Source organism: Heteronotia binoei, chromosome 3, assembly GCF_032191835.1.
Source record: "Heteronotia binoei isolate CCM8104 ecotype False Entrance Well chromosome 3, APGP_CSIRO_Hbin_v1, whole genome shotgun sequence".
NCBI lineage: Eukaryota > Metazoa > Chordata > Lepidosauria > Squamata > Gekkonidae > Heteronotia > Heteronotia binoei.
This window is the reverse complement of record NC_083225.1, coordinates 98,896,397-98,909,584: the sequence shown is the minus strand read 5'-3', so window position 1 is coordinate 98,909,584 and position 13,188 is coordinate 98,896,397. Positions and strand designations below refer to the sequence as shown.

Below are 13,188 nucleotides of genomic sequence, written 5' to 3'. Positions count from 1 at the left end.
CAGTCCAACTACCATATGTGCCAAACTGCCCGTGCAGCCACGTCCAGCCAGCCTGTGACCCCAGAGTAGAAGTACCTACACCCGCTGAAGCAACGCCCAAACCATTAGGAGCAGTAGGTTCCACTGCCCCCCACGGCCATGACAGACCAGTGTATGCTACAGAAGTGTCGCCTGACTTACCTGGTAGTCCAGCAGGCACCAAGGCCGTGCCTGCCCCCACGACTCCAAAAGAAGGGCCTCCTCCCGCATCCAGAACCCCCGGACCCCCGGCACCTCTGATGGCACTAACCGCAGACCTGCCTTCTAAAATAGTCTGGTTAGAATGCCAGCCTGAAGAGCCCTTTTTGACACCTGCCCCTTTTTCAAAACTTGCACCGGAGGAAGTCCGGATGCCTGCTCAAGGACCCGCAGCCTTTGAAGGATGGCAGTGTTCACCTCGTCCTCTCCTTCCTCATCCGAAGATGAAGGAGGCGGAGGGCGCTTTTGCATAGGCTTAGGAGCCTTACGCGCAGGCTGTTTGCCCTTGGACTTTCCTGCACCTTTACGACCCGACATCTTCTAAATAATAAATTGCCTAACAAAAGGGGGACCAACACACAGCCCCTAAAATGGCCACCAAAACTCAAACCCCTAAGATGGCCGCCTGTGCAAAGACTACAACAGCCTGCAAAATGGCCGCCAAAACCCATGGCCTAAAACCCCGCCGCACTAAGCGAGCAACCCCCGACGTTCCCTACAATATATATATATATATATATATATATATATATATATATATATATATATATATATATATATATATATATATATATATATAAAAACAACAAACTACAATCCAGCACCGCACTCTCCTCAACTGACGCTGTCTTGAGAAGAGGCCTCTGATGCCAGCCCACAGACACGGCCTGATGCAGGCAAACGACCTTGCACGAGTCCTAATCCCCAGCGCTAATCGAGAGCACGATCACGCCGCTCACACACCAAGCAACATCGAGGGACTGACAAGAGGAGGGCAGGCTGCCGGAGATTCAAATGGTGGTTGCCAGCTGCTGCCTCATATGTCACTCATACAAAAGAGTGGTGTGAGCACATCTGCATTAGAACCAGTGTTATCAATAGTTATCAATATCTGTTGCCCCATGGTGCAGAGTGGTAAAGCAGCAGTACTGCAGTACTGTGGTTTGAACTCTCTGCTCACGACTTGAGTTCGATTCCGGCGGAAGCTGGATTCAGGTACTCGGCCCAAGGTTGACTCAGCCTTCCATCCTTCTGAGGTCGGTAAAATGAGTACCCAGCTTGCTGGGGGGAAAGTGTAAAAGACTGGGGAAAGCAATGACAAACCACCCCATAAAAAGTCTGCCATGAAAACGTGAAAGCAACGTCACCCCAAAGTCGGAAACGACTGGTGCTAGCACAGGGGACCTTTCCTTTCCTTATCAATAGTGCTCTTTCACTTACTGCTCAGTTTCTAGGAACATGACACCAGTGTTAAAGGAAATATTACTGCATATCAAAAGCATTATATGATTTTCACAAAACTTGTAAGTGACATTTTCAGGTCAGCTCTATATGTAGGAGTTTATAGCCCCTTGCCTGAGAATGGTAAAGCACAAGAGATGAGATGTGTAATACTTCTGTCTGTGCCACAGCAGGGAGAAGAAGATTACTGCTGAGCCGGTTAGTGTCTCAACACCATATCTGAGTACCAAGTGCTCCTTTGTACTAAAACCTTTATACCAACTGGCACCAACCAGAAACCTCAGTTTTTAGAATAAGACCATTATTACAAATAAATCAGATTTGTTTCTGCAAAAACAAATTACCACAGGAAATGTAAACATTATTATTAGTACAGTTTAGAAAAGTGGGCAGAAATGAGAAATTCATTTGTATCTGAAATTTACTCTCAAACCTATGGAAGAGGATATTTGTGCAAAATGTGGCTAGTGATCTATTATCATAGCAGTGTTCATTATAGGATAAGATTAAAACTGTGTGCTTTATGTTTATTATTTATATGTGTATGGACATGTTTAAATGTTTAAAAAGGTAAACAAAGTATACACAGCATAAGTTAATTTTTATACCCCCACTTTAATTCCATATATGCAGAAGACTGCGTCTTCTGGAATACTAATACATTTTTAAAATTTCTAGTTTCAAAACAACTTTTTCAAAATAACAAATGTTCTTTACATTAAAAGTAAAACTGTGGTAAACATTGTACGAATAAAGACTTCTGTAGCCTTTTTTGTTATTTATCACATGTACATTCATTATAAATACAGCAGCAACATACAAGCGAAATCCAGTAAATCACACATAGTCATTTAACCTGTAACCACTGCAGGAAGCAGATGTTAGTGATGAAGCATGGTTTGCCTTTAAAACTGTTGGTGGTTGATAGGAGGGAGCTGCCCTTGCATTTCTTGAGTGTGGGTGGTATACTATGTTGCTCCTAGTACGTTGGCAGGAAGCACACAGGATAACTCCACCAATTATATTCAATGAAGCAGACACAAAGCCTATGTAAAGGGCTTGCCCAATTTCATACTTCATCCCATTGGGCAGCATTGGGTTGTAGAAATCAGTCACCACATCACTGGTTGACCAAGAAATAGGGATCAGACAAGTTAGCCCAGCCAGTACGAAAAGGATTCCACCCAAGATGGCGATTACATTTTTGGCAGACGACCCTTTGGCACATCGGGTGCACTTCATGCCAATGGCTGAGACCACAGATGCCAAGATTGAAAGAACACAGGAAATCACCATCAGGGCACGAGCTGCTTGGAGATCATGAGGCAAGGCAAGTGGAGAACGATGGAGCTGGCACTGGTAGATCCCAGTGCTGTGCCAAACACATTCCATCCAGAGACCCTTCATGTATGCCACAGCTGTGATGATGTTGGTTCCCACATGTGCTGTTTTCCACCAGTGAGGTAAAATAGTAGCAGTTATTGTTCCAGCCAGACCAAGAAGACTTAGAAAGAAGCCCAGTAACTGAACAGCCATTCCAGCCATGTTAATGTTTGTCTTGCTTATTCTGTTTAATACAGTATCTTTGCAGTGGCTTCTTCTGGAAACACACCTTCTTCTGGGAGATATATGGCAGGTTTGCCTTGACACCTTCTGGATGCCTAATAAAGAAGTAATTGTGGAACAAGAAGTTAAATATTATCTAAGTGTATTACTCCAGTGACCAGTAAAGTGCATTCCAGAAGCAGTTAGTGTGATTATTAGCATATTTAACCCTCTTTAATGCACCCTGTGAAAACGGTGGGAAAGCAATTGCTCCTTGTTATTTACAAGAGCTTTTTTTATTCCAAAATGAAGGATAAAGAATTATGATACAGAAAAAGTATTTCAAACCCACTTTTTAAATTATTCCTAGCAGGCTTTATAAAATACTTCCTTTTAAAAAAAACAGAAAAGATTAGAATATTCACAAGTGTTAACTCATGAAACAGAAAAGATTTATGAAGTGGGTGCCTGAAAGCTACTTGGCATGATGAAAACATTTCCAAAAGGTCATAGTGGGATTATAAAAACAATGATGCCGTGTTTGTTGAAACTGAAAAGCAACCAGACCTATGTAAAAAAAAAAAAAACCCTCTAGAAAAGAACTAGTGGATTAAAGCTGCCTTTCCCACTTGCCAATATTTCTTGAGGTGGTGTTGTTTTAATAAAGGAACTTGAAGGGGGAATGATTTTCATTAGGCCCTGTGGAGACTCAGGTTATAGCTTTAATCTAGATGACAGCATGTGAACCCAGATGTGCATCTTGCAGTTTCTGAGGGGTGGAACCTTCAGAGTTATAGAAAACATCCTATAATAAATTCAAGCTGAAACCCCATGGAGGAAATGGAGACCCTTCCACCTGTGTAAATCTTAGTTGTAGTAATCTCTAGTAATGGTTACTTTGCCAAGTGCCTGGAATAGTTCTGTGTGTATGTGCACCTGTTGGTGTGGTCAAGAACCTTTAAGGTTAAGCCTTCTGAAAGTAACAATTGAGTCAAACATAAATAAAAGCCAAGGAAAACAGGAAACAATTTAGCCTCAACCTAGAAATACTTATGCATGTAAAGAACTCTATTCAACATCTACTGAATAGTCACAACACGTTCCTGCTTATCATAATTTCATAGAATCATAGAGTTGGAAGGGACCTCAAGGGTCATCTAGTCCAACCCCCTGCACAATGCAGGAAACTCACAAATACCTTCCCCTAAATTTACAGGATCCTCATTGCTGTCAGATGGCCATCTAGCCTCTGTTTAAAAACCTCCAAGGAAGGAGAGCCCACCACCTCCTGAGGAAGTCTGTTCCACTGAGGAACTGCTCTAACAGTCAGGAAGTTCTTCCTAATGTTGAGCTGGAAACTGTTTTGATTTAATTTCAACCCATTGGTTCTGGTCCTACCTTCTGGGGCCGCAGAAAACAATTCCACACCATCCTCCATATGACAGCCTTTCAAGTACTTGAAGATGGTGATCATATCACTTCTCAGTTGCCTCTGTTCCAGGCTAAACATGCCCAGCTCCTTCTACCTTTCTTCATAGGACTTGGTCTCCAGACTTCTCACCATCTTCATTGTCCTCCTCTGGACCCATTCCAGCTTGTCTATATTCTTCTTAAAATGTGGTGCCCAAAACTGAACACAATACTCCAGGTGAAGTCTTACCAGAGCAGAGTAAAGCGATATCATCACTTCACGTGATCTGGACACTATACTTCTGTTGATACATCCCAAAATTGTATTTGCCTTTTTAGCCACCACATCACACCGTTGACTCATGTTCAGCGTATAGTCCACTAAGACCCCAAGATCCTTTTCGCACATACTACTGCTAAAACAAGTCTCCCCCATCCTATAGCCATGCATTGGATTTTTCTACCTAAATGCAGAACTTTACATTTATCCCCATTAAAATTCATTTTATTGGTTTTAGCCCAGTTTTCCAGCCTGTCAAGATCATTCTGTATCCTGTTTCTGTCTTCTACTGTATTTGCAACCCTTAACAATTTAATTAATTTCATTTAATTAATTCATTGTCTCATTCCAATGAGTGAAGCCTTGTTTTCCACTCATATGAACATACAAATCTGCCTTATGCTGTAAGAACAGTAGATCAGTATTTTCCAGGGGTCATTTTGTAGAAAAGGAGGTGCCAGAGCTCATTAGCATAACTCATTAACATAATTCATTTGCATATGCCACACACCCCTGACATCACTGGGGTTGAGCTGGAATTATATCTGCTCAGCATCTACCTTAAAATGCTTCTTGAATTATAATTGTCATAATAAAACCTTACCGCCATCATACTTCTAGGATTATTTTCTCTTATGTGGCCACAGTGACATGTTGAAGATTTCCATCTGTCTGCTTTATATGTTTTGGTTATTTTCCCATTTTTTGTGGGGGAAAATATTAGAAAGTTTGTCAAATCTTAGAGTTCAGTAAAATTCTCACAGGAGGTTTGAACAATGGAGCCCAGAAGCAAGATATTTTTTTGGGGGGGGGGGAGTAAGAAAGAGCACAATAAAATTTAGAGATTTTGGAGCTCCGCTCCTGTGAGCTCCCACCCAAAATGAGGCCTAGTATTGTCTATGGATGGTGAAATAGCTGCTAGTTTGGCTCATGTTCTGTATATCAGTCATAAGTAGCAAGCCAGTTTTTCAGCTGTCAATTCAATGGTCTGCAAGCTTTTAAATGAAGTATTATTTATCTGTGTTTAGGGGAGGGATGGTGGCTCAGTGGTAGAGCATCTGCTTGGGAAGCAGAAGGTCCCAGGTTCAATCCCTGGCATCTCCAAAAAAGGGTCCAGGCAAATAGGTGTGAAAAACCTCAGCTTGAGACCCTGGAGAGCCGCTGCCAGTCTGAGAAGACAATATTCTCATGATGTTGTTAGCCGCCCTGAGCCTGCTCCGGCGGGGAGGGCGGGATATAAATAAAATTATCTATCTATCTATCTATCTATCTATCTATCTATCTATCTATCTATCTATCTATCTATCTATCTATCTATCTATCTATCTAATATTGACTTTGATGGACCAAGGGTCTGGTTCAGTATAAGGCAGCTTCATATTTTCTTGTGTTATCAAAGTTATTTAGTGCATGTAGGTTCTCCTCTACACACAAATATCATTTAATTACTAACATTCCATGACCTGGGTATAACTGATTCCACCTACTCCAGGAATATAGCTAGAAAACTGCATCAGCTGTTCAAGGCAGGTGGACAGATTACTTGTCTCATAAATGACCTCTGCTGTCTAACACTGTATGCTCTCCTGTTAAACATATTTGCTGCAGTCACAGCAAACATGGAGATCTATACATGGGAGAATCCAGGGACTGAACTGGGGACTGAACAACATTTTCTAGTTTTTCTGTATGTTATGTTTGCAAACCACATCAGTTCAAAAATATTCAAGCAGTATTCTCTGCATGAGCACGAAGATATCTGACAGTTTTATTAAACAATGTTTTAAAATTGGTTGTATCCTTGAAATTCTTTGCATACTCAGCCACGGCCCCTCTAAACACTATTTTAGATCCTCTCCATACATTATTGTATACCCCTATGTAGCTGGTGGACATCACTACATCATTGTCATCATCATAAATTGAATTTATAAACCACCCTCCCTTGGAGGGTTCAGGGTGGTGTACAGCATCATTAGAATACAAGGGTTAAAATACAAAACAAATAATAGTTAAAACAATAGAACAGTACAGTGCAATGTACATAATCTCATTATTGATGCCTTACATAAAATTATGGTGCCTCCCAAGGGCAGGTCATGAATTGGACATGGTGAAGGCCATATTGAAGCCAAGAAAGGAATGGTTGCTGTCCTCAGCTGTAGGCCTGGTGGAACATACAGGCCTGGGGTGCGGTCACATGTCACATTAAAAGTGGGTGTGTAGTGCTCAAATTTGAACCGCTGAATATTGATTCGATGCAGGGCCGTTCAGATGAGCATCCAAGAATGTGACTCATTCTGTTGTTGAGCTATCAGACATCCAATACTATCACACTCTTTTCTTGGTGCATGCGTAATCAGATGGTGATTTCTGGGGGGGGGGGGGTTCCATTGAACATGCGCCCAACTGTTTGGAGGTGGGAAATCAAACATTGCTTCAGAGGCAGGGGGAAGGGGGGGGAGTTTCTGGAATTAACGCTGCCAATTCAAACCAGGGAACTGCCAGGAATTACTTTCCTAGAAATCGGCAGTGACAATGATATCTGGAAATCCTCCACATTGAAAAAAAGATTTTTTTTTCTTGTTTTGAATAGTGGGATAACGTTTTCCCCCCTCCGATCCTGTGTTGATTGGAGAAGCAGAAGCGTCACCTCAGATTCCCGGATGATCTGGCAATGCGCATGTCTGCTGGGGCTTTAAAAAAAAAAAAGGTGGGAGGGGCAGTAAACATTCCAAGGGGCAGTATCATGCGTGAGCTGTCCAAACAGGAAAAAGCCGATCTTGTGCTGCTTTTTTGAAAAAGGGCCGGACTTTCTGCGCTGTCAAATTAATGTGGCATTGAGGCGCAGCAAGCCGGGATGACCCTGGATGATGCTTGATTGCCAGATGTGGATGTCTGAATGAACACATTTAATCCGTCAGTGAGACGGAGCTGTGTCACCACTAATGGTGCGTCTAACTGCACCCCTGGTGAAACATGTGATTGGCTGCCTTTGTGAAACAGTGGCAATAGCATTTACAGGGCTGTGGATTGCTCATTCACGTCTCACAAACAATAAATGATCTACAAGGTCAAAAATTATATAAAACCAGAAGTCCAGTAGTATCTTAAACACTAATAACATATATTCTATTTCTACCATGAGCTTTCATGAGGCAGAGCTCACTTCCTCACATACAATGAAAAAAAAATTTCCCTCATATTTATCAGGAAAGTTACAGAAGGGGAAGAGGAAAAGGGGAGGAGATGGAGGCAAAAAAGAGGCCTGGTGTCTTAAATCAGTTGTGATTCTCTGTGTGGATACAGTGAATTGTTACCCAGGGCTTTTTTTGAGCAGGAATGCACAGAAACACAGTTCTGGCTGGCTTGGTGTCAGGGGTGTGTGACCTAATATACAAATGAGTTCCTGCTAGGCTTTTTCTACCCAAAAAAGCTCTGGCAAGCCCTGTGCAAAAATGGTGCCACCAGGGGGTGTGTCCTAATATGCAAATGAGTTCCTGCTTGGCGTTTTTTACAAACAAAACCCTGTTGTTACTCATAACAGATGAGAGGTGTCAAAGGTTCTAACCTCTCATGAGACAAAGATAAACCCAAGCACAATGAAGTGGGATAAATAACTAATCGGAGGAGAAACAGTCTGAGGCATGAGAAAACTGACTAAAGGGTTATAGAACATGATAAGAAACAGCCAGTGTTTCTAAAAAGTGAGTCATGTTGAGTTATTAGAAACAATCACTGCAATCTTGTGGATTCTATTCCAAAAACAAATAGCCAACCAAGCAGAACAGTGCCATGCCATTCATATTCCTAGTGGCAACCAAACTGGCAAAATAATAACATCTGGATTAATTTTTCTTCCAGAAATCTGAACACAACTGGAAAAGTGGTTGAAGAAATTAAAGAATTACGGGGAAACAGATAGGCTGGAAGAAGACTTAGTTATTGGAAAAAGAGTTTGGAAAGTGTGAGGAAGATATTAAGGAAGTTTCAGACAAAGTGAAAGAAGCTGATAACTGTCATTGATTATATAATTTAAAAATACAGGAATTAAAAGAAAATGCCGAGGGATAATTTAAAATAATTTATTACTTATATTATCCTAGGATGTTTAGATTGACTATACAGAAGAGATAAAAATTGTCTTGGTTTTCCAGATTATGTTCTATAAAACAAGAAAAACCCAAATCACTCATGTTATCTTACCCTAAATCATCTAATAATTTCAAGATCCAGTTGAGACTTGAACCAAGGTTGCCTAAAGTTTAAATCAAAAGAGTTTTAGATTGGCTTATTGATTTATTACACTGTATCAAGTACAGTTACGTTTCATAGCTGTTGTTATGCATTACATTTTTAAGTCATAATCCAATACAACTCAAGGTATGTTCTATAAGTGAGCAAAATGAAAGTGTATACAATATTAAACACTGGCTATTAAGGTGCCTGTACTTGTACAATGAAATTGCACAGCTGGTGATACTGTTTTCTGTACATCATTAATTTATGTCATAATAAAATGATAATCCACACATATATGTATGTTGATTTATATATTTAGGTAGTGATTCCCACAGAATTTTAGAATTCCAATGAGCATTCTAGTTCTATCACCTAAGTTTTGGTTTTACTATATCTCTTAGGAGACACATTTACACATTATTTGATCATGATGGCCATAATCTAGTTCACACTTATCCTTCCTTAGCTTCCATTGAAATCAATGTGTGTCTTATACTGATTTAAGTGTGCCCTTTACAGCTAGTCTTTATATTTATTTCAAATTTTGAATTGGGATGTCTTTGGGTCACATCTTCTGTTCCATTTCCAACTATGTGCTGTGTAAGACCCATGTTGCTAGGCATTCTAAAGCATATGGACTCGAATAAATAAATACACATACTCCTTACATACATAGGATAATTTTCCATTTAAAACAAGTATTATTCCATTGATTGTTGGGAAAATAACCCTTGAGAAATTGTCTGACTTACCCAAAAGTACATAGAAAATTCATGGATGGCTTGAAGGTGTCTTTTTGCATTCTGGTCCAGTGTCCTAACTGCCAGATCATGCTTCTTGTCTCATGCTCCAGTTTCTTCTCTTGACAATGATTTGGCACATCAATCTAGGTATGCTCCTGGTTATTACCTTTGTTAATTAATTAAACATTAAATCATATCCATATCTACTGTGTATGATGCACAATTCTAGACCGCATCTTGGTTCTTTATGAAAAGGCCTTTCAAGGTCAGGTTTTAGGCTTTGTTGCTAATCCCATAGAGAATAGAATATAAAAGCTAAATGCGATTTACTCCATTAGTCACAGGAAGCAGGCTCCATGTTTAATGGAGGTCATGATACTCAACAGCTTTGCAGCATCTATTTTAGAAGTCATTAAGTTGTTATTTTTGAATTCTAGCTACTGAGATCTTTCTAATTTGGGAAACTGGTGTTAATTGGCCTCACTTGTTTGACGTCATGTTTTCCATAGTCCCTTCCTTATAGGTGCTGCCAGTTGCTACTGGTGTTAAGGTTTATTTTAACTACTGAAGGATAGCTTTTCACCCTCTGCTTAATAGTGACAAAATAACTGGCCACTAACACATGTATCTCAAAGAACATCAATACCTTATAAAAGCATTGCCATCTGTACATTTCCTTGCAGTCAGCCATATAGCTAACAGGGCTGGCAGAGTTTCTGCTACACCATAGTAAAAAATACACAGCTCAATAAAGCCATGTTATCAAGGAGTGAGTGCACAGGTGACATGGAATTGATACTCAGAGAACTCTTTGACTATGGATCATAAAGAAGACTATAATTTGAAATGTCATGTAGAATGTCCAGCCATTGATCATTACAATAATACACAACATGTACAGCCACTTTGGCACTTGAAAAGGTGCAGGGGGAAATGAGAGTGACTTATCCAGTGGCACTGAGGACCTGATCAGGATTGGACCCTCACAGTGTTTTTAAATGCCCAGCATTAGGCTTTAAAATGACAGCAATGTCTCTAGGTTGGTCCCATAAAAAGACCCAATCCTTCTTCTTCTGTGTGTACTAGTCATGATTAAATGCGATATATTAAGTATGGTTAATTGCGATGATTTGACTTGGATAGTTTTGCATTTTAACAACAACAACGTTTCCATATTGATTTCAAGTATCTTTAGCCACTACAACAAAAAATCAGCCAAAGTGAAGAACTACAAAACTGCACAATGTTCAATTTTATACAGTTTAAGGACTCCACTCATCAAAGTAAGGCCCAAACCACACATGATAGAAAATATCTCCCAACAGCTTTGGACAGAAAGTTCCAAACTCCACTGTTCTACATGTGTCCCCATCTGGAGGTGCAAGTTTTCAGCAGTTCTCAGTCTGGGAGCAGAGATTTGTTTGTTTCATGTATACTTTCTGGCAGAAGGTTACTGAAAATGGACTCACAAAGAAGAATAGGAGTGAATGTGCACAACTATGTGAATATGTCATGTATGGTCCTTAGCAGGACTTTTTCTCCTATGACACCCTGCTCATTTGTTCAGGACCTTCTGCAGGTGCCACCTTGCAAATGGGCAAGATCAACAACTGCCTGCTGTGACCCCCACCTTGTGACACGGCCTGTCTGAGGAGGTCAGGACGGCTCCCATGTTCCTGTCATTCTGCAAACTATGTAAACTGGAGTTGTTCAGGAGAACTTTTCTATAAAAACAATTGGAACACACTATAGCAGTATACTTCAGAAGGTGCTTTATAAAGAGAAAGGGGACTGCGTGGATTATACCACTGTGTAAAGGATGTATTATCAGTTTGCTGTTGTTGCTTCATTGATGCAATGACATTTTTCTTCATTATATCCTCATTCTGAATCATGCATTATATGCTTTGCTCATCAGAATTTGGTTATTCTAGCCCACTGCTCATTCAAAGCCTCTTTATAGTGAGTGTATTGACCTACACTGTGTGTACTAGACATTCCTTTGTATGGACTGTTATCTATTTCAGGCCAATTACAGTGTGAATCTCAGTTAGAAAGGCAATCTATAAATACAACAAATAAATAATGCAATAATTCCCTAAGTCACCAAAAGACATAGTTGGTTAAGTGAAAATAAAATCATATCATGAGGCAGAATGATATGGAACTGGTAATTCACCAAATTTGCCTGCCAAGGATTTCAGATTTTTAAAATTAGATGATAGATGATGATAGATAGATAGATAGATAGATAGATAGATAGATAGATAGATAGATAGATAGATAGATAGATAGATAGATAGATAGATAGATAGATAGATAGATAGATAGATAGATAGATCATAGGAGAATGGAGACAGAGAAGCACTCTGACAAGGCAGCTGTTCTATATCCCATATCTTCTCACATAGAAAAATTCTATATGTTAGGATGTTCCATTTTCAGCAATCACACAGTTCTCTTTCCCTGTTCCACACTAAAAACTGCTGATTTTCACACACATTTATACACCTGTTCGAACCATTCAGCTGAGACATGGCATGATTATCAGTCCTTGAACAAACCAGGAGACAACTCATAAAAATTAACTCCAGTTGAGGGGGGAGAACACCACAGCCATTAAAAATATAAACAGTCTTTTCTTAGAGACACTAGTTCTCCTCCTATGGCTCAGTCCTTTGATAGTAGTCAGACAACAAATTCTCAGCAACAGCAAAAGAGCAAGAATAGAGTAGTGATTAGAATGCTGAGCTGGTGAGGCCTGGATTCAAATTTCCACTCATGGAATTCACCAGGGGATTTTGAGACAAAAAACCCTCACATAACACTTGCTATTATAACCAAAATGGAGCCCCATGGCGCAGAGTGGTAAGCTGCAGTATTGCAGTCCAAGCTCTCTGCTCACAATTTGAGTTCAATCCCCGGTGGAAGCTGGGTTCAAGTAGCCGACTCAAAGTTGACTCAGACCGAAGTCCCACTAAACTTACATTGCTCTCACTTGCCTCTTCTTCATGGGGCTGCTGCTGGATTTCACACAAACTGTTCCGGACCAGCGAGTTGCTCCGCCTCTCTTCAAGTTCTCTCCACAGCAGGCAGGATCCTCTGAAAACCGGTTTCTGTCTGTCGTGGAGGAAACTTGAAAAGGGGCAGGGCAACTCACTGGCTCAGCTCGAGGCAGCTTGTGTGAAATCCACCAGCAGCCCCGCAGGGAAAAGGAGCAGCAAGACCGGGAAAGGTGAGTGGGAAATCAGTCTCAGCCTTTCATCCTTCCAAAGTCGGTAAAATGAGTACCCAGCTTGCTGGGGGTAAAGTGTAAATGACTGGGAAAGGCAATGGCAAACCACCCCATTAAAAAAAAGTCTGCCATGAAAACATTGGGAGAGCAATGTCACCCCAGAGTCGGGAATGACTGGTGCTTGCACAGGGGACTACCTTTACCTTTTTATTATAACCAACATTCCCTGTGCAAGTACAGGTCATTTCCGACTC

The 13,188-nt window shown here is 40.6% G+C and overlaps 1 protein-coding gene across 1 annotated transcript; it reads right to left on the bottom strand.

Annotated features, from left to right (window-relative positions):
* Nucleotides 1–1,994: 1,994 nt before the first annotated feature.
* Nucleotides 1,995–9,799, bottom strand: CLDN14 (claudin 14). Its single transcript, XM_060235132.1, has 2 exons — nucleotides 9,709–9,799; nucleotides 1,995–3,140 (listed from the first exon to the last, which is right to left on the bottom strand). The coding sequence occupies exon 2, from the start codon at nucleotides 3,022–3,024 to the stop codon at nucleotides 2,317–2,319; it is 708 nt and encodes a 235-aa protein (XP_060091115.1). The 5' UTR covers nucleotides 3,025–3,140; nucleotides 9,709–9,799; the 3' UTR covers nucleotides 1,995–2,316.
* Nucleotides 9,800–13,188: the final 3,389 nt, after the last annotated feature.